The sequence below is a fragment of the Cherax quadricarinatus genome, chromosome 1 (assembly GCF_038502225.1).
Source record: "Cherax quadricarinatus isolate ZL_2023a chromosome 1, ASM3850222v1, whole genome shotgun sequence".
NCBI classification, from domain to species: domain Eukaryota; kingdom Metazoa; phylum Arthropoda; class Malacostraca; order Decapoda; family Parastacidae; genus Cherax; species Cherax quadricarinatus.
This window is the reverse complement of record NC_091292.1, coordinates 84,264,431-84,288,756: the sequence shown is the minus strand read 5'-3', so window position 1 is coordinate 84,288,756 and position 24,326 is coordinate 84,264,431. Positions and strand designations below refer to the sequence as shown.

The following is a 24,326-nucleotide window of genomic DNA, read 5'->3' as shown; positions in this document are numbered from 1 at the left end:
TGTTTTTAGTAACTGAGGGACGACCCCGGTGTCCATGCTCCCTCTCCATAGGATGGAAAAGGCTCGTGATAGTGGCTTCTTGCAGTTCTTGATGAACACGGAGTTCCATGAGTCTGGCCCTGGGGCAGAGTGCATGGGCATGTCATTTATCGCCTGTTCGAAGTCATTTGGCGTCAGGATAACATCGGATTGGCTTGTGTTAACCAAATTTTGTGGCTCTCTCATAAAAAAATAATTTTGATCTTCGACTCTCAGTCTGGTTTACCTGGAGAGAGTTCCGGGGGTCAACGCCCCCGCGGCCCGGTCTGAGACCAGGCCTCCTGGTGGATCAGACCCTGATCAACCAGGCTGTTGCTGCTGGCTGCACGCAAACCAACATACGAGCCACAGCCCGGCTGATCCGGAACTGACTTTAGGTGCTTGTCCAGTGCCAGCTTGAAGACTGCCAGGGGTCTGTTGGTAATCTCCCTTATGTGTGCTGGGAGGCAGTTGAACAGTCTCGGGCCCCTGACACTTATTGTATGGTCTCTTAACGTGCTAGTGACACCCCTGCTTTTCATTGGGGGGATGGTGCATCGTCTGCCAAGTCTTTTGCTTTCGTAGTGGGTGATTTTCGTGTGCAAGTTCGGTACTAATCCCTCTAGGATTTTCCAGGTGTATATAATCATGTATCTCTCCCTCCTGCGTTCCAGGGAATACAGGTTTAGGAACCTCAAGCGCTCCCAATAATTGAGGTGTTTTATCTCCGTTATGCGCGCCGTGAAAGTTCTCTGTACATTTTCTAGGTCGGCAATTTCACCTGCCTTGAAAGGTGCTGTTAGTGTGCAGCAATATTCCAGCCTAGATAGAACAAGTGACCTGAAGAGTGTCATCATGGGCTTGGCCTCCCTAGTTTTGAAGGTTCTCATTATCCATCCTGTCATTTTTCTAGCAGATGCGATTGATACAGTGTTATGGTTAGCGGCTTGCTAAAAACTGAGTCATATTGGGACTTGAGTAGCTCACTCATTTCCTTGCTGTCATCTGTGTAGGACCCATCTTGTTTAAGTAGGGGCCCAATACTGGACGTTGTTCTCGACTTTGATTTGGCATAGGAGAAGAAATACTTTGGGTTTCTTTCGATTTCATTTATGGCTTTTAGTTCTTCCCGCGATTCCTGACTCCTATAAGATTCCTTTAGCTTAAGTTCGATGCTTGCTATTTCTCTGATCAGTGTCTCCCTACGCATTTCAGATATATTGACCTCTTTTAGCCGCTCTGTTATTCTTTTCCGTCTCCTGTAAAGGGAGCGCCTGTCTCTTTCTATTTTACATCTACTCCTTTTTCTTAGAGGAATAAGCCTTGTGCATACATCGAGTGCCACCAAGTTAATCTGTTCTAGGCATACGTTGGGGTCTGTGTTGCTTAGTATATCTTCCCAGCTTATATCGGTTAGGACTTGGTTTACTTGGTCCCACTTTATGTTTTTGTTATTGAAGTTGAATTTGGTGAATGCTCCCTCGTGACTAGTCTCATTTTGTCGGTCTGGGGCTCCACGCATACATGTCTGCACCTCAATTATGTTGTGATCTGAGTATATTGTTTTTGATATGGTGACATTTCTTATCAGATCATCATTGTTAGTGAAGATGAGGTCTAGTGTATTCTCCAGTCTAGTAGGCTCTATTATTTGCTGGTTTAAATTGAATTTTGTGCAGAGATTTAAAAGCTCGTGTGAGTGTGAGTTTTCATCAGAGCTGCCTCCTGGTGTTATTACTGCAACAATATTGTTTGCTATATTCCTCCATTTTAGGTGCCTTAAGTTGAAATCCCCCAGGAGCAAGATGTTGGGTGCAGGAGCTGGAAAATTTTCCAGACAGTGGTCAATTTTTAACAGCTGTTCCTGTAATTGCTGGGATGTTGCATCATTAGAGCCAGATTTTATGTAATTTATAAGCACTGTAATCTGTTCTTTTCTCATTCTCCTCTTACCATATGTTGTCATATTCCTCACTTTCAGTCTTTTCTTCTTTCTTTCGTTGTTGGGTTTATCAGGGCCACTGACAACTTATGCCGTATCAAGCCAGGCTTCCCGATGAACAATAATAAAATGACCGAATAATAATATTGATATCTTTATTTCTACAAGTACATGTACAAGGTATACAGTTCTAGCTGATATCAATGACATACATATAAAAAGCTCCTTGTTATGCAGAGCATATCGGGCAAATTAGGTCAATTTTGTCCCAGGATGCGACTCACACCAGTCGACAAACTCCCAGGCACCCATATTTGCTGTTGGATGACCATGGACAACTGGTGTTAGGAAATACGCTGAATGTTCTCACTCTTTACCGGGAATCGAACCCGGACTCTCACCGTGTGAAGCGAGAGCTTTCGCTACTAGCCCACGGGCCACCTTACGGAAAAGATATGTTGCCCAAAGATGGGCGATGAAATAAAAAGGAACGAGAGTTTATATGCAAATAGAAACAGGAGCTAAAAGTTCCCAATTAGATCAGGTGGACCACCTTGCCCAGGCCCAGGAGAGCGGGACGCCCACACCGCACCTGAGTTCAGTAACCGGCTTCCCACGAAAACCGATAAAGAATTATCCGCAGAGCGGAAAAATGGAGATGGCTAAAAGTAAGGCGATGATAGCTGTCCCTCCTGTAATGTGCCCGGCGGGCATAGCAGGTAATGACAAGCTTCCCAGAGAGAACGGGGGAAATTTGTCACTGATACTCAGGTGAGAAAGAGAGACATCCACACCCAAGGAAGGGTGGCGCAGTTCATTATTATTGTTAAGAACATAAGAACGAAGGAACACTGCAGCAGGCCTACTGGCCCATGCGAGGCAGGTCCAAGTCTCCTACCGGCTTAAGCCAATGCACCCAACCTAGTCAGGTCAGGTCACCTTGACTGAGTCATGTCAGGTCACCTTGACTTATTATTATTATTATTATTATTATTATTATTATTATTATTATTATTATTATTATTACTTCTCAGTCCCACTCACTTATATATTATTTCTATAACCAAAACCAAGCGCTAAACTCATTAGGGTCATACAGCATTCAATTATACAATTTTGAAAGAAAATCAGTATGGCATTACTGCAAGTAAATTTGCATAAACCAGATTAGGAAACAGTGGCAGCTCTAAGTTTAAACTCCATTATTATAGTGGCATCCTTGGAATTTACACTTATTTAGTTTGCATATTTTATAATAGTACAAGATAATACTTTCCAACTATAAATTTTTATTCCTATGAACAGAAAATGGAGAGTACCAGAAGATCATGAAAAGTGTGACACTTCCATTAGTCAACTACAGTGACTGTGTCACACGCCTACGACGTACAAGACTTGGACGCTACTTTCAACTACATAAATCTTTTACTTGCGCTGGAGGAGAGAAGGACAAAGATGCTTGCAAAGTGAGTACTCAATATTTAGATTTTGCTTTCATATGTATATATGTATAACATAAATGAGTTTTCCATTAAAAAAATCTCATCTGGCATCAGTTTGAAGCATAAATTTGCTTTGTTTAAAACTAAAAATTCAGTCTAATATTTGTTTTGTATTGTGAAGAATAAAAAGGCATAATACAGTGAATGGAAAATACACAAATAACCCACACTGGTTGGTGTTGGATTTATAGGGCCACTGACAGCATACGCAGTATCGAGCCCTGCCTTCCAGTGCCCGAAAAAAGAATATTAACCAAAGCGGAAGGAGGTAGACTAATAAATTTGCGTATTAAATGTTTCCAATGAGCCCTGAAGCCAACAAGAAGGCGCAGGTACAGGCCAGGATCTCCTGACGGGCTAGAGGGTCAAATGCCTCACTATTGAGGAGAGGTAGGGCCAAAGATTGTATCCCCGAATGTGTGCACGGAGGACAGCCCATGCAGAGTGGTAACGTGGGCAGCACGGTATGAAGTGTTCCACTGTCTCAGGCTGTGAGGGACACCACGGGCAGAACGGAGAGTTCATTATCCGAAGGCGGTGCAGATGAGCTGACAGTCGTGAATCCAACCCGGAGGTGAGTCAGTGTAACATTTACTGAGCGACTGGAATGGCGAGCCCAAGAGCAGGGGCCGTTAAAAGATCTGACTGAGCTCAGTGCCGAAGAAGAGGGAGCATATCAGATCTCCCTGCTAAAAACGGCGGATTTCCCTCCAAACATCCTTTGTTGAAATCACTGCCGTCCAGTGCAAGGGGAAGGGAAAATGGTAGGGAGTGTGTGTGCGAGGGAGGCCTCTTGATCAGCCACTTCACTGCCCCGAATGCCAACATCTGCTGGTGCCCACTGAAGGGAGATGCTTCAACCCGAACTGAGCAAGAAGTGCAGAAGAAGCTGCGTCTGCTGGATAAGGAAACAAAGGGATCGTGGACGGGCAGAACACAGAAGTGCCAGGGAAGACTGAGATTCAGAGAAGAGAACCACAGGCTGAGGAGGAAGGAAGAAAATTAAAGCCTGGTGAATGGCAAAGAGCTCCCCTACTAGGACTGAGTGATCGGGGTTTAAGACAGCAGCTGAAGACGTAAGAGAGAAAGTTCGTGCTGAGTCGTCAGTGTAGATTATTATTATTATTATTATAATCAAAAAGAAGCGCTAAGCTTCTTGGAGAATAACGACTTAGGAGACTGAAACTTATAACATTTCAGTCCGACTTGGACTGTTAACTGGTGACTGAGACGAGCGAAGGCGAGGAAGCCAGACTATATAAGAAAAGGGAAGGGGTTGGGGGACGGCAGTGGTAAAACTGGAGTAATAGTAATAAGGTAGCAATGGTAGTTAATAGTAGTTGTAGAAGTAGCGCAACTGATTTTTTCCCAAACTCTTCTCTCGTGAAATTTCCTGTCATTTGCCTTCCCAATATTTTCAGTCTCCTAAATCTTAGCAGTGGTGTCGTAAGGGAGGAGGGAGCGCGGCCCGCCCCGGGTGACACCATCAAGGGGTGACACCATCAAGGGGAGACACCATCAAGGGGTGACACCATCAAGGGGTGACACCATCAAGGGGTGACACCATCAAGGGGAGATACCATCAAGGGGTGACACCATCAAGGGGTGACACCATCAAGGGGTGACACCATCAAGGGGTGACACCATCAAGGGGTGACACCATCAAGGGGTGACACCATCAAGGGGTGACACCATCAAGGGGAGATACCATCAAGGGGTGACACCATCAAGGGGTGACACCATCAAGGGGTGACACCATCAAGGGGTGACACCATCAAGGGGTGACACCATAGAGCCTCTAAAGAAGGTGACATTCATGCCCAAAAGTGATGAAGTAACATAAGAGAAGAATCCATTGTTTCTATATAGCCTATTATATGATTACAGAATACATATAGGCCTATATAGGGAAAATCATTGATTTTGATGATGTGATAGATGATTTTGCAGGACTGAAGGCAAGGAAGTGTAAAATCAGATTTACTGAGATGTTACCTGTGCTCAAGGTCAAGTCGGAACTAGTGTTTCTCTGATATTGCAGTGTTTTCCTTTATTTTTCAAGTTTTTTTTTTTTTTTTTTTGCATTGTTGAAGTTGAATAAATGTAGTAACTGTTGCCTGTAATCAAAGTGGTATTTGAGTTTGTTTCCTCAATATTATACGATTATTTATTTTATCATTAATAAAGTTGGGAAGTATTCTCCTGTTCGGTTTATGGCCCTTAAACGTTCTCATTGCTAAACATTAGTAACTGGTCATGCAGTAGTGACGTTACTGAAGTTTACTCCCCCCTTCCCCCATCCTTGGATTTCATGTAGTTGACACTAAAGATGCCACCCAGGTGACACAAACCCTAGCAACGCCACTGAATCTTAGCAACACTGTCCATTCTTTAAACATAAAACATTCTTTTCACCAAACTAATACTCTTCGTAGTAATCTCGTTCATACCTCTCCTTCTGTCACTGATGCTTCTAGAGTCTATTACATTTCCTGTTCTTATCCTCTCCAATCCTTTGGAGAAACTGGACACTCACTTTTACAGTCTTAAAAGGCACAAAAGATGTATTAGCTTTGCCGACACAAACAGTGCTCTTTTCTGTCATGTTAGAGATCACAGTCATCCTATTAAATGGTCCTCTGTCGAAACTGTCCACCTTACTCATAACCTTTACAGACACCATCTTGTTGAAGCATTCCTTTATACACACTATTCCTAATATGGCTTTGTTTCTGTTACATTGTCAAATGCTCCAAACTTCAGAACACCTATGACTTAACCTTATTTTTTTCTCCTCCCTACCTCTTCACCTTCCCTACAATTTCTTTGACTTTCCTGTCTTCTACCTAGATGGGTCCTGTCCTATAGGGTTTTGTCCCACAGTGATTTTTGTTGTCCCCCTCCCCGTGGGACATTAAGTCTCCTGCAGTGTTCCTCTGTTCTCTTGTTCCCTAGACTGCCTCCACTATTACTATTGCTACTATTTCTTCACCTACAAGCCACTCTGTGCCCCTTTTTTCACCATCGCTACTTTCTTATTGCCACCTCTACCACAGTTATACTATTTCTATACATTATTATTACTCCCTGTTCCAGTTCAACCACTCCTGTCCCCGTTTCTCCTGTTACATATTGTGGCTCACCGTTGTGCTGCTCTATGTGACTAGTTAACGGTCTAAATTAGACCGAAACATTGTCATAAGTTTCAGCTTCCAAAGTGTGGGTTATTTGTGTATGTGTTGTGTTTTGTATTGTAATTTTTCCAAATTTAAGTGTGATTAATGCTGCAGCAAGAAGGAGGCTGGAGGCAGTGGAGATGTCCTGTCTAAGGGCAATGTGTGGTGTAAATATTATGCAGAGAATTCGTAATGTGGAAATTAGGAAGTGTGCTTTTTTTTCCTTAACAAGTCGGCCATCTCCCACCAAGGCAGGGTGACCCAAAAAGAAAGAAAATCCCCAAAAAGAAAATACTTTCATCATCATTCAACTCTTTCACCTCACTCACATATAATCACTGTTTTTGCAGAGGTGCTCAGAACACAACAGCTTAGAAGGATATACATATAAAGATACACAACATACCCCTCCAAACTGCTAATATTCCAAAACCCCTCCTTTAGAGTGCAGGCATTGTGCTTCCCATTTCCAGGACTCAAGTCCGGCTATGTAAAAATAACCAGTTTTCCTGAATCCCTTCACTAAATATTACCCTGCTCACACTCCAGCAGATCGTCAGGTCCCAAATACCATTCATCTCCATTCACTCCTATCGAACACGCTCATGCACGCCTGTTGGAAGTCTAAGCCTCTCGCCCACAAAACCTCCCTTACGCCTTCCTTCCAACCTTTTCGAGGACGACCCCTACCCTGCCTTCCTTCTCCTACAGATTTAAAAACTCTCCATGTCATTCTACTTTGATCCATTCTCTCTAAATGGCCAAACCACCTCAACAACCCCTCTTCTGCCCTCTGACTAATACTTTTATTAACTCCACACCTTCTCCTAATTTCCACACTCCGAATTTTCTGCATAATATTTACACCACACATTGCCCTTAGACAGGACATCTCCACTGCCTCCATCCACCTCCTAGCTGCTGCATTCACAACCTAAGCTTCACACCCATATAAGAGTGTTGGTACTACTGTACTTTCATACATTCCCTTCTTTGCCTCAATAGATAACGTTTTTTGTCTCCACATATACCTCAACGCACCACTCACCTTTTTTCCTCATCAATTCTATGATTAACCTCATCCTTCATAAATCCATCCGCCGACATGTCAACTCCCAAGTATTTGAAAACATTCACTTCTTCCATACTCCTCCTCCCCAATTTGGTATCCAATTTTTCTTTATCTAAATCATTTGACACTCTAATCACCTTACTATTTTCTATGTTCACTTTCAACTTTCTACCTTTACACACACTCCCAAACTCATCCACTAACCTTTGCAATTTTTCTTTAGAATCTCCCATAAGCACAGTATTATCAGCAAAAAGTATCTGTGTCAATTCCCATTTTGTATTTGATTCCCCATAATTTAATCCCACCCCTCTCCCAAACACCCTAGCATTTACTTCTTTTACAACCCCATCTATAAATATATTAAACAACCATGGTGACATTACACATCCCTGTCTAAGACCTACTTTTACCGGGAAGTAGTCTCCCTTTCTTCTACCCACCCTAACCTGAGCCTCACTATCCTCATAAAAACTCTTTACAGCATTTAGTAACTTACCACTTATTCCATATACTTGCAACATCTGTCACATTGCTCCCCTATCTACTCTATCATATGCCTTTTCTAAATCCATAAATGCAATAAAAACTTCCCTACCTTTATCTAAATACTACTCACACATATGCTTCAATGTAAACATTTGATCTACACATCCCCTACCCACTCTAAAACCTCCTTGCTCATCCGCAATCCTACATTCTGTCTTACCTCTAATTCTTTCAATTATAACCCTACCGTACACTTTTCCTGGTATACTCAGTAAACTTATTCCTCTACAGGGCAACATGGGTTTAGAACAGGTCGCTCCTGTCTGTCTCAACTACTGGATCACTACGACAAGGTCCTAAATGCACTAGAAGACAAAAAGAATGCAGATGTAATATATACAGACTTTGCAAAAGCCTTCGACAAGTGTGACCATGGCGTAATAGCGCACAAAATGCGCGCTAAAGGAATAACAGGAAAAGTCGGTCGATGGATCTATAATTTCCTCACTAACAGAACACAGAGAGTAGTCGTCAACAGAGTAAAGTCCGAGGCAGATACGGTGAAAAGCTCTGTTCCACAAGGCACAGTACTAGCTCCCATCTTGTTCCTCATCCTCATATCCGACATAGACAAGGATGTCAGCCACAGCACCGTGTCTTCCTTTGCAGATGACACCCGAATCTGCATGACAGTGTCTTCCATTGCAGACACTGCAAGGCTCCAGGCGGACATCAACCAAATCTTTCAGTGGGCTGCAGAAAACAATATGAAGTTCAACGATGAGAAATTTCAATTACTCAGATATGGTAAACATGAGGAAATTAAATCTTCATCAGAGTACAAAACAAATTCTGGCCACAAAATAGAGCGAAACACCAACGTCAAAGACCTGGGAGTGATTATGTCGGAGGATCTCACCTTCAAGGACCATAACATTGTATCAATCGCATCTGCTAGAAAAATGACAGGATGGATAATGAGAACCTTCAAAACTAGGGAGGCCAAGCCCATGATGACACTCTTCAGGTCACTTGTTCTATCTAGGCTGGAATATTGCTGCACTCTAACAGCACCTTTCAAGGCAGGTGAAATTGCCGACCTAGAAAATGTACAGAGAACTTTCACGGCGCGCATAACGGAGATAAAACACCTCAATTACTGGGAGCGCTTGAGGTTTCTAAACCTGTATTCCCTGGAACGCAGGAGGGAGAGATACATGATTATATACACCTGGAAAATCCTAGAGGGACTAGTACCGAACTTGCACACGAAAATCACTCACTACGAAAGCAAAAGACTTGGCAGACGATGCACCATCCCCCCAATGAAAAGCAGGGGTGTCACTAGCACGTTAAGAGACCATACAATAAGTGTCAGGGGCCCGAGACTGTTCAACTGCCTCCCAGCACACATAAGGGGGATTACCAACAGACCCCTGGCAGTCTTCAAGCTGGCACTGGACAAGCACCTAAAGTCAGTTCCTGATCAGCCGGGCTGTGGCTCGTACGTTGGTTTGCGTGCAGCCAGCAGCAACAGCCTGGTTGATCAGGCGCTGATCCACCAGGAGGCCTGGTCACAGACCGGGCCGCGGGGGCGTTGACCCCCGAAACTCTCTCCAGGTAAACTCCAGGTAATAATTTTTACAATCTCTTTTGTCCCCCTTTCCCTTTATATAAAGGAACTATACATGCTCTCTGCCAATCCCTAGGTACCTTCCTCTCTTTCATACATTTATTAAACAAAAGTTCCAACCACTCCAACACTATATCCCCCCCCCCTGCTTTTAACATTTCTGGCATGATCCTGTCAGTTCCAGCTGCTTTACCCCCTTTCATTCTACGTAATGCCTCACGCACCTCCCCCCCACTCACATCCTGTTCTTCTTCACTCCTAAAAGATGGTATACCTCCCTGGCCAGTGCATGAAATTACCGCTTCCCTTTCTTCGTCGACATTTTAAAGTTCCTCAAAATATTCACGCCATCTACCCAAAACCTCCATCTCCCCATCTACTAACTCCCCTACTCTGTTTTTAAATGACAAATCCATTCGTTCTCTAGGCTTTCTTAACTTGTTTAACTCACTCCAAATTTTTTTCTTATTTTCATTAAAATTTCTTGACAATGCCTCTCCCACTCTATCATCTGCTATCCAATTTTGCACTCTCTCACCACTCTCTTTAGCTTTCTTTTACTCTCCATATACTCTACTCTTCTTATAATGCTTCTGCTTTGTAAAACCCTCTCATAAGCTAACTTCTTCTCTTTTATCACACCCTTTACTTCATCATTCCACCAATCACTCCTCTTTCCTCCTGCACCCACCCTCCTATAACCACAAACTTCTGCCCCACATTCTAATACTGCATTTTTAAAACTATTCCAACCCTCTTCAACCCCCACACTACTCATACTTACACCAGCCTACCTTTCTGTCAATAGTTGCTTACATCTCACCCGAACTTCCTCCTTTCTTAGTTTATACACCTTCACCTCCCTCTTCCTTGTTGTTGCCATTTTCCTCATTTCTCATCTACCTCTTACTCTAACTGTAGCTACAACTAAATAATGATCCAATATATCAGTTGCCCCTCTATAAACGTGTACATCCTATAGCCTTCCCATCAGCCATTTATCCACCAATACATAATCTAACAAACTACTTTCATTACATGCTGTATCATACCTTGTGTGGAAAATTGCATTTACTTGGATGTATAATTATATACACAACAGTAAATGAACAATGATAACTATTATTTATCAGTTAGACAAGTAGGAATTTGGGACACTTAGGTTGCAAAAAAATGTCCCCCTTCGATACCTACCACTGTCATATCCACAAGTTGCTCTGGACTTATTAATTAAATGAAATATACATACACCAGGAATGCTGGTAAATATGTAAATTTGTGGACTGTATATTAAAAATAATAAATGGTTATATATATACACAATTACATAACAGAAGGAAAATATATCTTAATATCACTCACCGATTTGACTGGATATTAAGTTGTATCATACTCAGAAAAGCCTCACTAACTAAATTTATGAAAACACTTGCCAGAATTATACACAAATCTAGAGAGCTTATCTGAGGTTCCTGGAGCTGTCTTGTCCAGTCGTCTGATATCTCAAGTTATGCAGGAATGCACATCCAACAATTTTGCCTCCTATTTGAGAGGTGTCAATCCAATTTTAACCTCTAGAGCATGAAAAATTCTTCCCATTATATTAACGTTGTATCCAATTCAAAACCAAGATGGCGAGTCCCGTCTGCGCAGACGCAGGCTTTCCGTTTTCTATGACATAAATATTATTAAATACAGTATGGCCATCTATTTACATATAAATACTGAATTTCTGGAAAATGTATACAGTATTTTCCACACCTTGTATATTTATTTATCCTTTTCTTCATAAAATATGTATTACTTATTACCAAACCTCTTTCTACACATAGCTCAATTAAAGACTCCCCATTTTCATTTACCCCTGGCACCCCAAATTTACCTACTACTCCCTCCACATTTTTACCCACGTTAGCATTGAAATCCCCAATCACTATTACTTTCACACTTGGTTCGAAACTCCCCACGCATTCACTCCACATTTCCCAAAATCTCTCTCTCTCCTCTACACTTTCTTCACCAGGTGCATATATGCTTACTATAATCCACTTTTCACATCCAACCTTTATTTTACTCCACATAATCCTTGAATTAATACATTTATAGTCCCTCTTTTCCCCACCATAACTTATCCTTCAACATTATTGCTACTCCTTCTTTAGCTCTAACTCTATTTGAAACCCCTGACCTAATCCCATTTATTCCTCTCCACTGAAACTCTCCCACCCCCTTCGACTTTGTTTCACTTAAAGTCAGGACATCCAAGTTCTTCTCATTCATAACATCCACAATCATCTCTTTCTTATCATTTGCACAACATCCACGCACATTCAGACTTCCCACTTTGACAATTTTCTTCTTATTCTGTTTAGTAATTATTACAGGAAAAGGGGTTACTAGCCCATTGTTCCCGGCATTTTAGCTAACTTTTACACCACACATGGCTTACGGAGGAAAGATTCTTATTCCACTTCCCCATGGATATAAAAGGAAAAGTAATAAGACCAAGAACTATTAAGATAAAATCAAAGAAAACTCAGATGAGTGTGTATAAACAATCATGTACATGTAAGTGTAGTGTGACTTAAGTGTATTCAAATTCAAATTCAAATTCAAAGTTTATTCTCTATAAAGATTACAATGTTGAATTTACAGAATTTGGTTGTTGTGTGGTTTACATGTAGTTAAATAATGATTACAGAGTGTACCACTAGAACGCCTAGCATGGCTAGGCATTTCGGGCAGACTTAGTTTAATTCTTTATTTTAAAATATTACAAATTATGAGGTAAGTTGGTATTATGGCTAAGTGACAAAATACTAGTTTGTGAGTTTAGCAATGTGAATGCTTTTGTTTTGGCACAGTACATAGTTTCAGTATTGGAGTATCATAGGATTCATTATTTTAAGATTGAGATTAATATTTCTGTTTATGGTCAAATGGGTGAGTGAGTGTAAGTGTGAACCACCAGGTGGTATTCGTGTAGTTAGTTGATGGGGTGTATCAGGGAGATAAGATGTTTTCTAATGGTAGTTTTGAAGGTGATGAATGTGTCTGCAGTTCTAGAGTTCTCAGGTAGGGTGTTCCAGATTTTAGGGCCTTTGACATACATTGAATTTTTGTAAAGGTTTAGTCGGACACGGGGAATGTCGTAGAGATGTTTGTGTCTGGTGTTATGCCTGTGGGTTCTGTCACAACTATCAAGAAAGCGTTTTAGGTCAAGGTTGATATTGGAGTTTAAGTTCCTGTAGATGTAGATTGCACAGTAGTAAGTGTGGGTGTACTGAACAGGGAGTAAGTTTAGATCTATGAAGAGTGGGGGGGTGTGTTGCCAGGGATGGGATTTAGTGATTATTCTTACTGCAGCTTTTTGTTGGGTTATTATTGGCTTTAGGTGTGTTGCTGCAGTTGATCCCCAAGCACAAATAGCATAGGTGAGGTATGGATATATAAGTGAATGGTACAGTGTGATAAGGGCAGTTTGCGGCACGTAGTATCGTATCTTGGAGAGGATCCCAACTGTTTTGGATACTTTTTTGGTTATGTGTTGGATATGGGTGCTGAAATTCAGGTTGTTGTCAAGGTATAGGCCTAGGAATTTGCCCTCATTATGTCTGGTAATTAGAGTGTTGTCGATCTTAATGTTGATTTGTGCATCTCCTGCTCTGCTACCAAACATAATATAGTAGGTTTTGTCAGTGTTAAGCGTAAGTTTATTGGCTGTCATCCAAGTCGATATTTTGATCAGCTCCTCATTAACAATGGTGTTGAGGGTGGCAAGATTAGGGTGAGAGATGACATAAGTCGTGTCGTCAGCAAAGAGAATGGGTTTCAGGTGTTGGGATACGTTTGGAAAATCATTGATGTATATGAGGAAGAGCAGGGGACCAAGGACACTTCCCTGCGGAACTCCAGTATCAAGTGGCCGTGTTGTTGATGCTGTGTCTTTAATGGTGACATACTGATACCTATTAGTAAGGTAAGATTTGAAATAAGCAAGCACATGGCCTCTTATACCATAATGGTCAAGTTTGTGGAGTAGGATGTCGTGGTCTACTGTGTCAAAAGCTTTTCTTAGGTCAATAAAAATTCCTAGTGGATATTCCTTATTTTCCAATGCTGTGTAAAGTAGATCTAGCATTTTTATGATTGCATCATTAGTGCTTTTATTTTTCCTGAATCCAAATTGGCAGGGGTTGAGTATGTTTTGTATTGTTATAAATGAATATAGTCTCCTGTGCACAAGTTTCTCAAAGATTTTGGATAGCAATGGTAAGTTTGATATTGGCCTATAGTTGTTTAAGTCTGTAGGGTCACCACGTTTATGTATTGGTGTAACCCTTGCCATCTTGAGTAGTTTCGGGAAGGTGCTAGTTTCTAGTGACTTGTTAAAACGTAATGATTATTATTATAATCAAGGGGGAAGCGCTAAACCCGGAGGATTATACAGCGCCTGGGGGGGGGATGTGGAAGGCATTCAGGCTTAATTCGGGGAACTGGAGCACTGATCCAATTCCCTAAATCAAGAGCCCCTCACCAACATCAAGGAACCTTCCTTGAGGGGTAAAACGTAATGAAATAGCATGCAAAAGGATATGGGCCGCTCGCTTGTACAGTAATGGTGGGACATTAGACAGATTCCCTGAGTTGTTTTTAAGTGACTTTATAATCTCCGTGACTTCCGAGGGCTCAGTTGGTGCAAGATAGAAGGAATTTGGGAAATTCCCATCTAGGTAGTCCCCAGCATGGGCATTGGTATGTGAGATTTTATTGGCAAGATTAGTTCCTATGGTTGAGAAGAAGTCGTTTATCTTGTTAGCTGTGTCAGTGGGATGTAGTGGTGTTTCATTAGGTTTAGTTAGGACAATATTCTTGTAAGTAAAAGTAGCAAGACGTACCTGCAATCTTGCATATTTATTAGACAGACAATAGACAACAGCAATCCTACCATCATGTAAAACAATTACAGGCTTTGTTACTAAAAGTTTTAGTCAGATGGCTGTAGAGGGGTTGTTGAGGTGGTTTGGTCATTTAGAGAGGATGGAATAAGGTTGAATGACTTGAAGGGCACATAAATCTGTAGTGGAAGGAAGGCAGGGTAGAGGTCGTCCTGTTAAAGGTTAGAAGGTCGGGGTAAAGAAGGTTTTGTGAGCGAGGGGCCTGGATTTCCAGCAAGTGTGTGTGTGAGCATGTTAGATAGGAGTGAATAGAGACGAATAGTTTTTGGAACCTGACGAGCTGTTGGAGTGTGAGTAGGGTAATATTTTGTGAAGAGATTCAGGGAAACTAGTTAGCTGGACTTGAGTCCTGGAGATCGGAAATACAATGCTTGTACTTTAAAGGAGGAGTTTGGGATATTGGCTGTTTGGAGTTACATCTAAACTGTCGTATCTGAGCGCCTCTGCAAAGACAGATTTGTGTGATTTCTTAAATGCAAGGTTCACACTGCTGTTGGCTGGCAGTCCCAATTTGCTAATTTTATTGAATAAAAAGTAATTACTGTATTATATTTTATTCAATGACTAAATAATGCTTCTTTTGATTGTCTCCAAATTATCATTGGTGATGCAGTCTGTAAGATGGATGATAACCCATTAGTCCAGATAGGTGCAAATTTCATATTTTACTGAAATAGTTAAAAACGTGGAAATGTTTCTATCAGATCAATTACTGGAGAATGTCTTATCTGATAAGTTTCAAACTTTTATCATTGGTGTGTGGTTGGCGCCAGTAAATGTATGCATCTTGGTGCTGGAGAGCGACTGCCCATAATTTGTTAACGTCGGAGGTAGCAGTAGCGGTGGAGACGTCAATATCAACAGCATCAGTGGCAGCTTGTCACTCAGAGTTGTGCACATTACAATTCACCAGTTTTATTAAGCAAATTGTTTCCCAGATAATAACTAGTAAATGCCTCTTATGCACATGTACATGGTATACAGGCCTAGCTGACATCAGTGACATACTAGTACAGTATGTACGTATATAGAAAACCCCTTGTTATGCTCAGCATTTCGGGCAAATTAGGTCAGTGTCCCAGGATGTGACCCACACCAGTCAACTAACACCCAGGTACCCATTTTACTGATGGGGAACATGAACAACAGGTGGAAAGAAACACGCCCAATGTTTCTACTCTGGCTAGGAATCGAACCCAGGCTTTCGCAGTGTGAAGCATGAGCGTTAGCCACCAGGCCACCAGAGCCCACCAGGCCAACTCCAAACCCTAAGTATTAATAGGCAGCATTTTTGTATTATTTTTGGGCTGTGTTAGTACCAGTCTGCCAGATTTTTTTGGATAATTTTATCAAATTGTACTTTTTTAAGCAAATAAAAATAATACATTTTCTCATACAAGATTGTGGAGAATTTTAAATAGAATTTAAATAGAAAAAGTAAACTGGAAAAAAATACAAATTCACAGTAGGCAATGTTCTCACTTCACATGCTGAGTGTCCAAGGTTCAATCCCCAGCCAGGAAATGTTGGGAATGTTTCCTTACACCTGCTGTCCCTATTCATCTAGCAGTAAGAAGGTACCTGGGTATTTGTTGATTGGTCCTCAATGACTCACCGAGTTTCTTGGGTTATGATGGGTGGCTAAACCCTCCGGGTTAAAAATCCAAGCATATCTAATTGATTCTTCCAGTAAATGTAATACAGCATATTCATTTACCATGTGGTAATTCGGTATCGTCAAGAGATTATGTTGGAAAAAGTTACATGACTGTTAAACAGAGTACAGTGGACCCCCGCATAACGATTACCTCCGAATGTGACCAATTATGTAAGTGTATTTATGTAAGTGCGTTTGTACGTGTATGTTTGGGGGTCTGAAATGGACTAATCTACTTCACAATATTTCTTATGGGAATAAATTCGGTCAGTACTGGCACCTGAACATACTTCTGGAGTGAAAAAATATCGTTAACCAGGGGTCCACTGTATTATATTAGATTTAAATAAGAGAATATTACCACAGAAAATAAATAGCCTTAGAAAAAGTAAAGACAAACTGAAGCAGAGGTCATAAGTATTATAGTTGGGTGCCAAGAGCACAGAATGATATGGGTCACAACACTCTTCAAATCTCAAAAATGCTTTCCTTCCATAGTACCAGTAGTTAAATATTTTCTTAGGTACATTAGAAATATAGTTCTTAATACAGTACTTTTCCTTGATTATAGGGAGATGGTGGTGGGCCTTTGGCATGTCAGCAGATCCATGACCCAAAACGATACCTGCTTGTGGGAATGACTGCCTGGGGTATTGGCTGTGGTGAAGATGGTGTGCCAGGTGTATATGTTAATATTCCTGAACACTATGACTGGATAATAAAAAACATTAATGACCATTACCCAACTACAACTACTTCTACTACAACAGCGGCACCAACAACTGCCCATGGTTTTAGGGGATTGAGGGTAAGTATGGCAGAACAGTGCTTTACAGTATGAAGAATATTGGTTATTAAACATTATTTAACCAAGTTTTTGGCATAGAACCATTTCTTATGCCATTTATCAGAATTATTTACTGAATGACTGTTGTAATTAATGAATTCTGGCCTAATACAGTATTTATGCAATGTCACCTTTTCCTCACTTGGAGAATATTAATGTAATTTTATGGTTTGTGGATAAATGACTAGGCTAACAAATGATCTAAAGACACTCGTAACAGTGGAAACTGTTTTTTTAAGATGTTACACCCACTAGAGTTTTTAGCAAATACAAGTACTTGAGAAAGTCCCTTGTGAATGAAATGTAAAAACTGATTTTTTTTTTTTTTGCTACAAATATTGTTGTACCACCAAATTTATGGCTAAAATACCAGTCACCCTTTGCACATATAAGTATCAAACATAAAATATTAATATCACTTTTACAGTACTCAGTTCACGAGAATATACTAAACCCACAGAAATCATACAGCATACTGGAAATTGGAGGTAATCAAGGGTGATACAAAGAAGGGAAGGGTGGCTCAAATTCCTTATATCAGCTGCCCTTCACTAGCATCAAGGCACCCCTTCTTCATGGATTAAAGAAACTAGAGATGGCAACATTTGTTGAAATTAATAAGAATGCAACCCCTTCAAGGAAGGTTCCTTGATGCTGATGATGGGCTCTTGATCCAAGTAAGTGAACCTGTCCTCCCCTTCCTTCAATCAAACCTGATTGCCTCCCATAGGGGTTTAGTGCTTTCCCTCTATATAATAGTAGGAATACAAAACAAAATCAGGAGAATAAGGAAGTTAAAGTAACTAGAAGAGAAAGATACAATATCTGAACCTGTAGTAGTAAATGTGTAGGGGGTCTTACAGGAGCCTGGAGAATAAGAGGCAGCCAGATTTGATCATAGGAAAGGGAGGATAGCTCTGGTTCCCTTGATCAAGAGCCCTTCATTAGAATCAAAGTACCTCCCTTGAAGGAAAAGACTAGTGTAAAATGTACAATTTGCAAAGTAGAAAGATGTACATAGGGTTTAGAGCTTTTATGTCAATACTGTATAACAATAACTGCTATTTTCAAATAGTTATTTTGAGTACTCTATTTGAATTGTTAAAAGTTTCTGAATACAGCCTCTCCTCACTTAACAATGGAGTTCCGTTCCTAAGACCATGTTGGTAAGTGAATGTGTCACTAAGTAAGGAGCATACTACAATGGTAATGGGTTTGTGTCAACCATCATTGAGACTGTTTTAATGTCACCTTTGCATCATTTATAGCATTTCTGGGATATTTTTAAATGTTTATACAGTAGTGTATTGTATACTGTAATAAACAGAATAGAGAAAAATCAGCTCTTAATATACATTATTTAGGTATGCATACTGGCCAGAGAGCCTGTCGTAAGTACGAGTCGTTGGTAAACGAGCGCATGACTAAGTGAGGAGAGGCTGTATTTAATATTTTTAAATTTAGAGACTTTACTGTATATCAGGCATTTAATATTTATTCCCTTTCAGGATGATCCAATGGCTTACAATAATACTAAAGACAACAGCTGTAACATTAATCTTCTAAGTTATATCTTAGCATCTTATAAAGAAAGAGGTATGACAAATGTATGAATTTGAGATTATAACTGCATGCCTTCCAATACAATTACTGTACTGATGTGTAAAACTGAAAGTCTTTTATACTTAAAACAGAGGACAGTGACTACTGTAATCATTCATTACTTCAATGAAAAATCTGCTGTAATTCTGGCATGGCCTAATTATGATTATTTAAAGTATGAGTACATAATACAAAAGGCAGGTTATGAAAGGTTTTTCATAACTGCATTGTTTGTTGTTCATTATTCATGATCATTGTTTAAAAGTTTAAAGATTATTAATTGAATTGTACATTAAGCAGAATGCCCTCATGGAGTTAAAAGAATACACTGTCCTGCAATTCACTGATATCAGAAGGTACATACAGTTCAAAGCAAATTCTACAAATAGAGATAGGATCTTTTTATAAGTCAAACAAGAGAGACTGAGATAAATGAAAAAGTTATTACCATGTGAGTTTTTTTAAAACGAGATAACTACAGTATTTACCTTGAGTACGTCTAAAAGAAAAGAATATAAGAGAATATAATATTAAAAAAAAAAAGAAGGTAATGTTAGGTATAAAATGAAATGCAAACATTGAAGATATTTGTACGCTACATGCTTTAAGGACATTATTATTATTAAAATTTGCTAATTCTGTGTGGGTCATTAAGCTACTTTTAGTTCAGTATAGCTTGCAAATCATCATATAATCTTTACTTTAATCAACAAAAAATGTAAAACTTATACAGGATAATAAAGCTTCAGGAAGTTGAAGGCAGTCAGGTTGTGTCAAAGGGAGGGGATATGCGTAAAGAAATGTTTCAAGATCCCTTTTGATAATATATGTAGGTCTTGTCATTATGTTCCTTATTGTTAGTAAAAATAAACTTTGGTGTTTACAGTACAGTATTTTGTTCTCTTTGTTGCTTTGCCGGAGGTCAGCCATGGATGCATTATGTGATGGAATGAAACGAATGCTTTCCCAAAGTAATGGTTTAATCAGTGGTCACTTAATTTAATAGCACCACTTTATGTATGCTGTATTTTCTCAGTATACATATTAAATATTCTCCATGGGGAAGTGGAACAGAATTCTTCCTCCGTAAGCCATGCGTGTTGTAAGAGTTTAGTTTAAAATGTTTATTATGCACCCCATACCCATCCTGTGGGCGGTAGTCAAAAGATTACAGAGGTACATAATTGGTCCAGGGACTGGACTCCAAAGTTTTGATAGCTGAGCAAGTTACACTAATCTGGTATCATGAACTAGATCTGGTCACACTCATAATCATGAATCATAAACACATTAATCAAGAATTTACAAAGGTAATGAGCTCCAGGTAGAGCTGGTCACAATCATGACAAGTTTCAAAGGTAATGAATGATAAACACGTTATGACATGTAGGTAAGACACATAGGCAACAGTTAGGCAACTTTATTCCGAAATGTTTCGCCTACACAGTAGGCTTCTTCAGTCGAATACAGAAAGTAGGCAAGAACAGTAGAGATGTGAAGACGATGTAATCAGTCCATCACCCTTGAAGTCGTAGAATTTGAGGTTGTCAGTCCCTCGGCCTGGAGAAGTTCAGTTCCATAGTCAGATACTATCTGACTATGGAACTGAACTTCTCCAGGCCGAGGGACTGACAACCTCAAATTCTACGACTTCAAGGGTGATGGACTGATTACATCGTCTTCACATCTCTACTGTTCCTGCCTACTTTCTGTATTCGACTGAAGAAGCCTACTGTGTAGGCGAAACGTTTCAGAATAAAGTTGCCTAACTGTTGCCTATGTGTCTTACCTACCAACCTGTCAGTATTGTATACCATTTTGATGTTCACGTTATGACATGATTACAATCATAGACAAATTACAGAGTAATTTATTTATTTATTTATTTATTTATTTATTTAAAAATTTGAGCACACATACAGAGGTACAAAAAATACAGATAAGAGCAGCATGCCAAAGCCACTTATACTATGCATAGCATTACGGGCTGGCTTAAAATTAACTTAAGATGAACTAAGCAATGATGACATCAGTGATAAAACTTTAATGTAAACAGATTACTATAAAGCACAAGTGAGTATTACAAAGACAGGTCATATGGTTGTATGCATTGTTGTACATTCAGTAGAATGGAGTATTCTGTTAGGTAGTGTATTTAAAAAATAATAAAGTTAGATTGGGTTTTAGGTTTAACATTTATGTGATATAATTGTGAGAAACATTTAAGATATACAATTTATAAGGTTCAGTTATTCAGTATTTATTTGGTTTTGGGTGAGTAAGTGATCTTTGAGAAGAGACTTGAATTTATAAACAGGTAGTGTTTCTTTTATATTTACAGGTAATGAGTTCCAGATTTTAGGGCCTTTTATGTGCATTGAGTTTTTGCATAGTGTGAGATGGACACGAGGAACATCAAAGAGTGATCTGTGCCTTGTGTTATGGTCATGTGTTCTGTTGAGGTTGGCAAGGAGATGTTTGAGGGGAGGGTTAATATCAGAGTTAAGTGTTCTATGTATGTAATAGGTGCAGTAATAAGTATGAATGTTTTGTATGGTGAGTAGGTTTAGTGTATTGAATATTGGTGGAGTGTGCTGCCTATAGTGAGAATTTGTTATCATTCTAACTGCAGCCTTTTGTTGGGTAATTAGTGGTCTGAGATGGTTACTTGTTGTTGAGCCCCATGCACAAATTCCATAGGTGAGATAGGGGTAAATAAGAGAGTGATATAGGGCCAGGAGGGCTGACTGTGGAGCATAGTACCGTATCTTCGATAGTATGCCTACAGTCTTGGAAATTTTCTTAGAAATTTGTTGTATATGTGTATGAAATTTGAGTCTATTATCAAGGTGGATTCCTAAGAATTTTCCCTCTGTTAGCTTTGTGATAGGTGATCCGTTTATCATTATGTTAAGAGGGACATCTGTAGCTCTGTTACCAAACTGAATGAAGTAGGTTTTGTCAATGTTTAGTGTAAGTTTGTTAGTCCTCATCCAGGTAGATATTTTCTGTAATTCGGTATTTACAGTATTGGCTAGCGTGACTGGGCTCAGGTGGGAGAAGACGTATGTAGTGTCATCTGCAAATAGTGTGGGTTTGAGTAATTGCGAAGCATTTGGTAGGTCATTTATGTATAGGAGAAAGAGAAGAGGGCCAAGGACACTTCCCTGTGGGACACCAACTGTAATTGGTTGTGCAGAAGAGTTTGCCCCATTTGCATACACATATTGGCTTCTGTTGCTGAGGTATGACTTGAGGTAGTTGAGGGAGTGCCCTCTTATACCATAGTGTGACAATTTTACGTGGAGCAAGTCATGGTTAACTGTATCAAAAGCTTTACGTAAGTCAATGAAGATCCCCAGTGGGACTTCTTTTTTCTCTATTGCAGTGTATATATGTTCTAGCATGTGTATAATAGCATCATTAGTATTTTTATTTGGCCTGAATCCAAATTGGCAGGGGTTGAGTATGTTTTGGGAGATAAGGTAGGAGTAGATTCGTTTATGAATTAATTTTTCGAAGATTTTTGAGAGAGGGTGTAAGTTGGATATTGGCCTATAGTTATTCAACTCTGTTTGGTCTCCTCCTTTGTGGATCGGGGTGACCCTTGCTATTTTGAGTACTGTAGGGAAGGTGGAGGATTCAATGGATTTGTTAAAGAGTGTTGCAATGATTGGTGATAGCACTTGTGACACTTTTTTGTATATAAAGGGTGGTAAGGTATTTAAATCTCCTGCCTTGTTTTTTAGCGTGTTGATAATAAGGGAGACTTCGTATGGGTTAGTCGGAGCTAGGAACAGTGTGTTCGGGTAGTTGCCAGTGAGGTAGTCATTTGGTGGGGTATCTGAGCTTGGGATTTTATTGGCAAGGTTTTGTCCTATAGTGGAGAAGAAGTCATTGAGTCTGTTTGCTGTTTCTGTTGGTGGGAGTTGGGGTTCATCTGATTTTGCTAATTTTATTTCGCTATTTCGTGATATCTTTTTTGTTCCTAGAATTTCTGATAGGGTTTTCCAGGTCTTTTTTATATCACCTCGTAAGTTGGATAATCTGTTCTCATAATACAATTTTTTTGCCCTTCTTATCAGGCTGGTTAGGATTGACGAGTAACGTTTTGTTTGGTCTCTGGTTATGTGACCCATTCTGTACTGTTTTTCATATTGGTGTTTTGTATTTATGGATTTGAGAATGCTGGGTGTTAACCAGGGACTGTTCAGTCTCTTAGCTGTCATCTGTTTAGTTTTTTTAGGGCAGTGCTTGTTATAGAGGTATTGGGTCTTTTTTAGAAAATTATTAATACATTCGTCAATATCTGTATAGATTTCTAGCTCAGTGTGCCAGTCAATGTTTGCTACTGCTGTTGTGAAGTTATTAATGGCTGCCTCATTGTGAAGTCTGAAGGTGACTTTAGTAGTGTCTTGGGGTAATTTACCAAGAGTTGTTATGAGAAAAGTAGGGTAGTGGTCTGTGGTATTATCTGTAATTATGCCTGATTTTAAAGGGGATATGGTGTTGGTCCAGATGTGGTCAAGTAGGGAAACACTAGTCTCTGTAACTCTTGTAGGTTTTGTTACTGTTGGTAGCAACATGCAGTTACTCATTGTGTTTGTGAATTCAGTAACGTGTGGGTCCTGGTCTTGCAGGAGATTTATATTGAAGTCACCTGAGAGTAGTAAGTGATCTTTGTTCATGCGTGCATCAGTTATCATACTTCCTAGGTTTTGACTAAATTGGCTAATGTTTGACTGTGGAACTCTGTAAATGTTTATCAATGTGAGAGGTTTTTGTAGGTATTTGGATTTGAATTTGGCTATTATATATTCCCCATGTTCATCCCTTGTGCAAGTATTAGTGATACATTCTAGTTGGTCTGAGTAGTATATGGCTGTGCCACCCCCTTGTTGGTCTGGCCTACAGTTGTGTATGGCTGTGTAACCAGGAATGGCATAGACATCTGTACTATCAGGCTTTAGCCAGGTTTCAGTTAGTGTAATGATGGACATATTGGCATGTAAGGAATTTAGTAATGCTATGAGGTCATCGTAATGCTTGCTTAAAGATATTGTAGTTAAAGATAGTTATGTTGTTGTTGGCACTGAGAAGTGCCTTTGATTGTTCTGCAGTGTAGTAATTACAGTAACTGTTTGATTCATTTAAGTCATTAAATAAGAGGTTGGTATCAGGATCAATGCTTGTAATCATAAGATTTGTAGTGAATCTATAGTTAGAATTAAGTATAAAACAAAGTAAATAGTCTTAAGCTAAAAAATAGCACCTGAATTATTTAACAAATGTAAAATAATGAGCTAAGGTAGTTTTTTTTTTTTTTTTTTTTTTTTAAGCTAAAATAAAGGAGACAATATAAAAGGGACTAATACAAATAAAGTGATAATCAAATAATGGAGCTTGGGAATATGATAGTAGGTAGTACTA

At 39.7% G+C, this 24,326-nt stretch overlaps 1 protein-coding gene across 3 annotated transcripts in view; it reads left to right on the top strand.

The window, feature by feature from the left end:
• Positions 1-24,326, top strand: part of LOC128685744 (inactive CLIP domain-containing serine protease A28) — a 66,007-nt gene that overhangs the window by 37,194 nt on the left and 4,487 nt on the right. Inside the window, exons 6-8 of one of the 3 annotated variants that reach the window (XR_011391795.1) lie at positions 3,266-3,426; positions 17,019-17,255; positions 17,755-17,971. Coding sequence is in view for 2 of the 3 variants with exons in the window: in XM_070083416.1 (XP_069939517.1) it covers positions 3,266-3,426; positions 17,019-17,255; positions 18,803-18,890 (486 nt within the window). In the remaining variant the exon portion in view is untranslated. Of the gene's footprint in view, positions 1-3,265; positions 3,427-17,018; positions 17,256-17,754; positions 17,972-18,802; positions 18,891-24,326 lie in introns of all 3 variants that reach the window. The other 2 variants (XM_070083416.1, XM_070083408.1) reach the window with 2 other exon arrangements.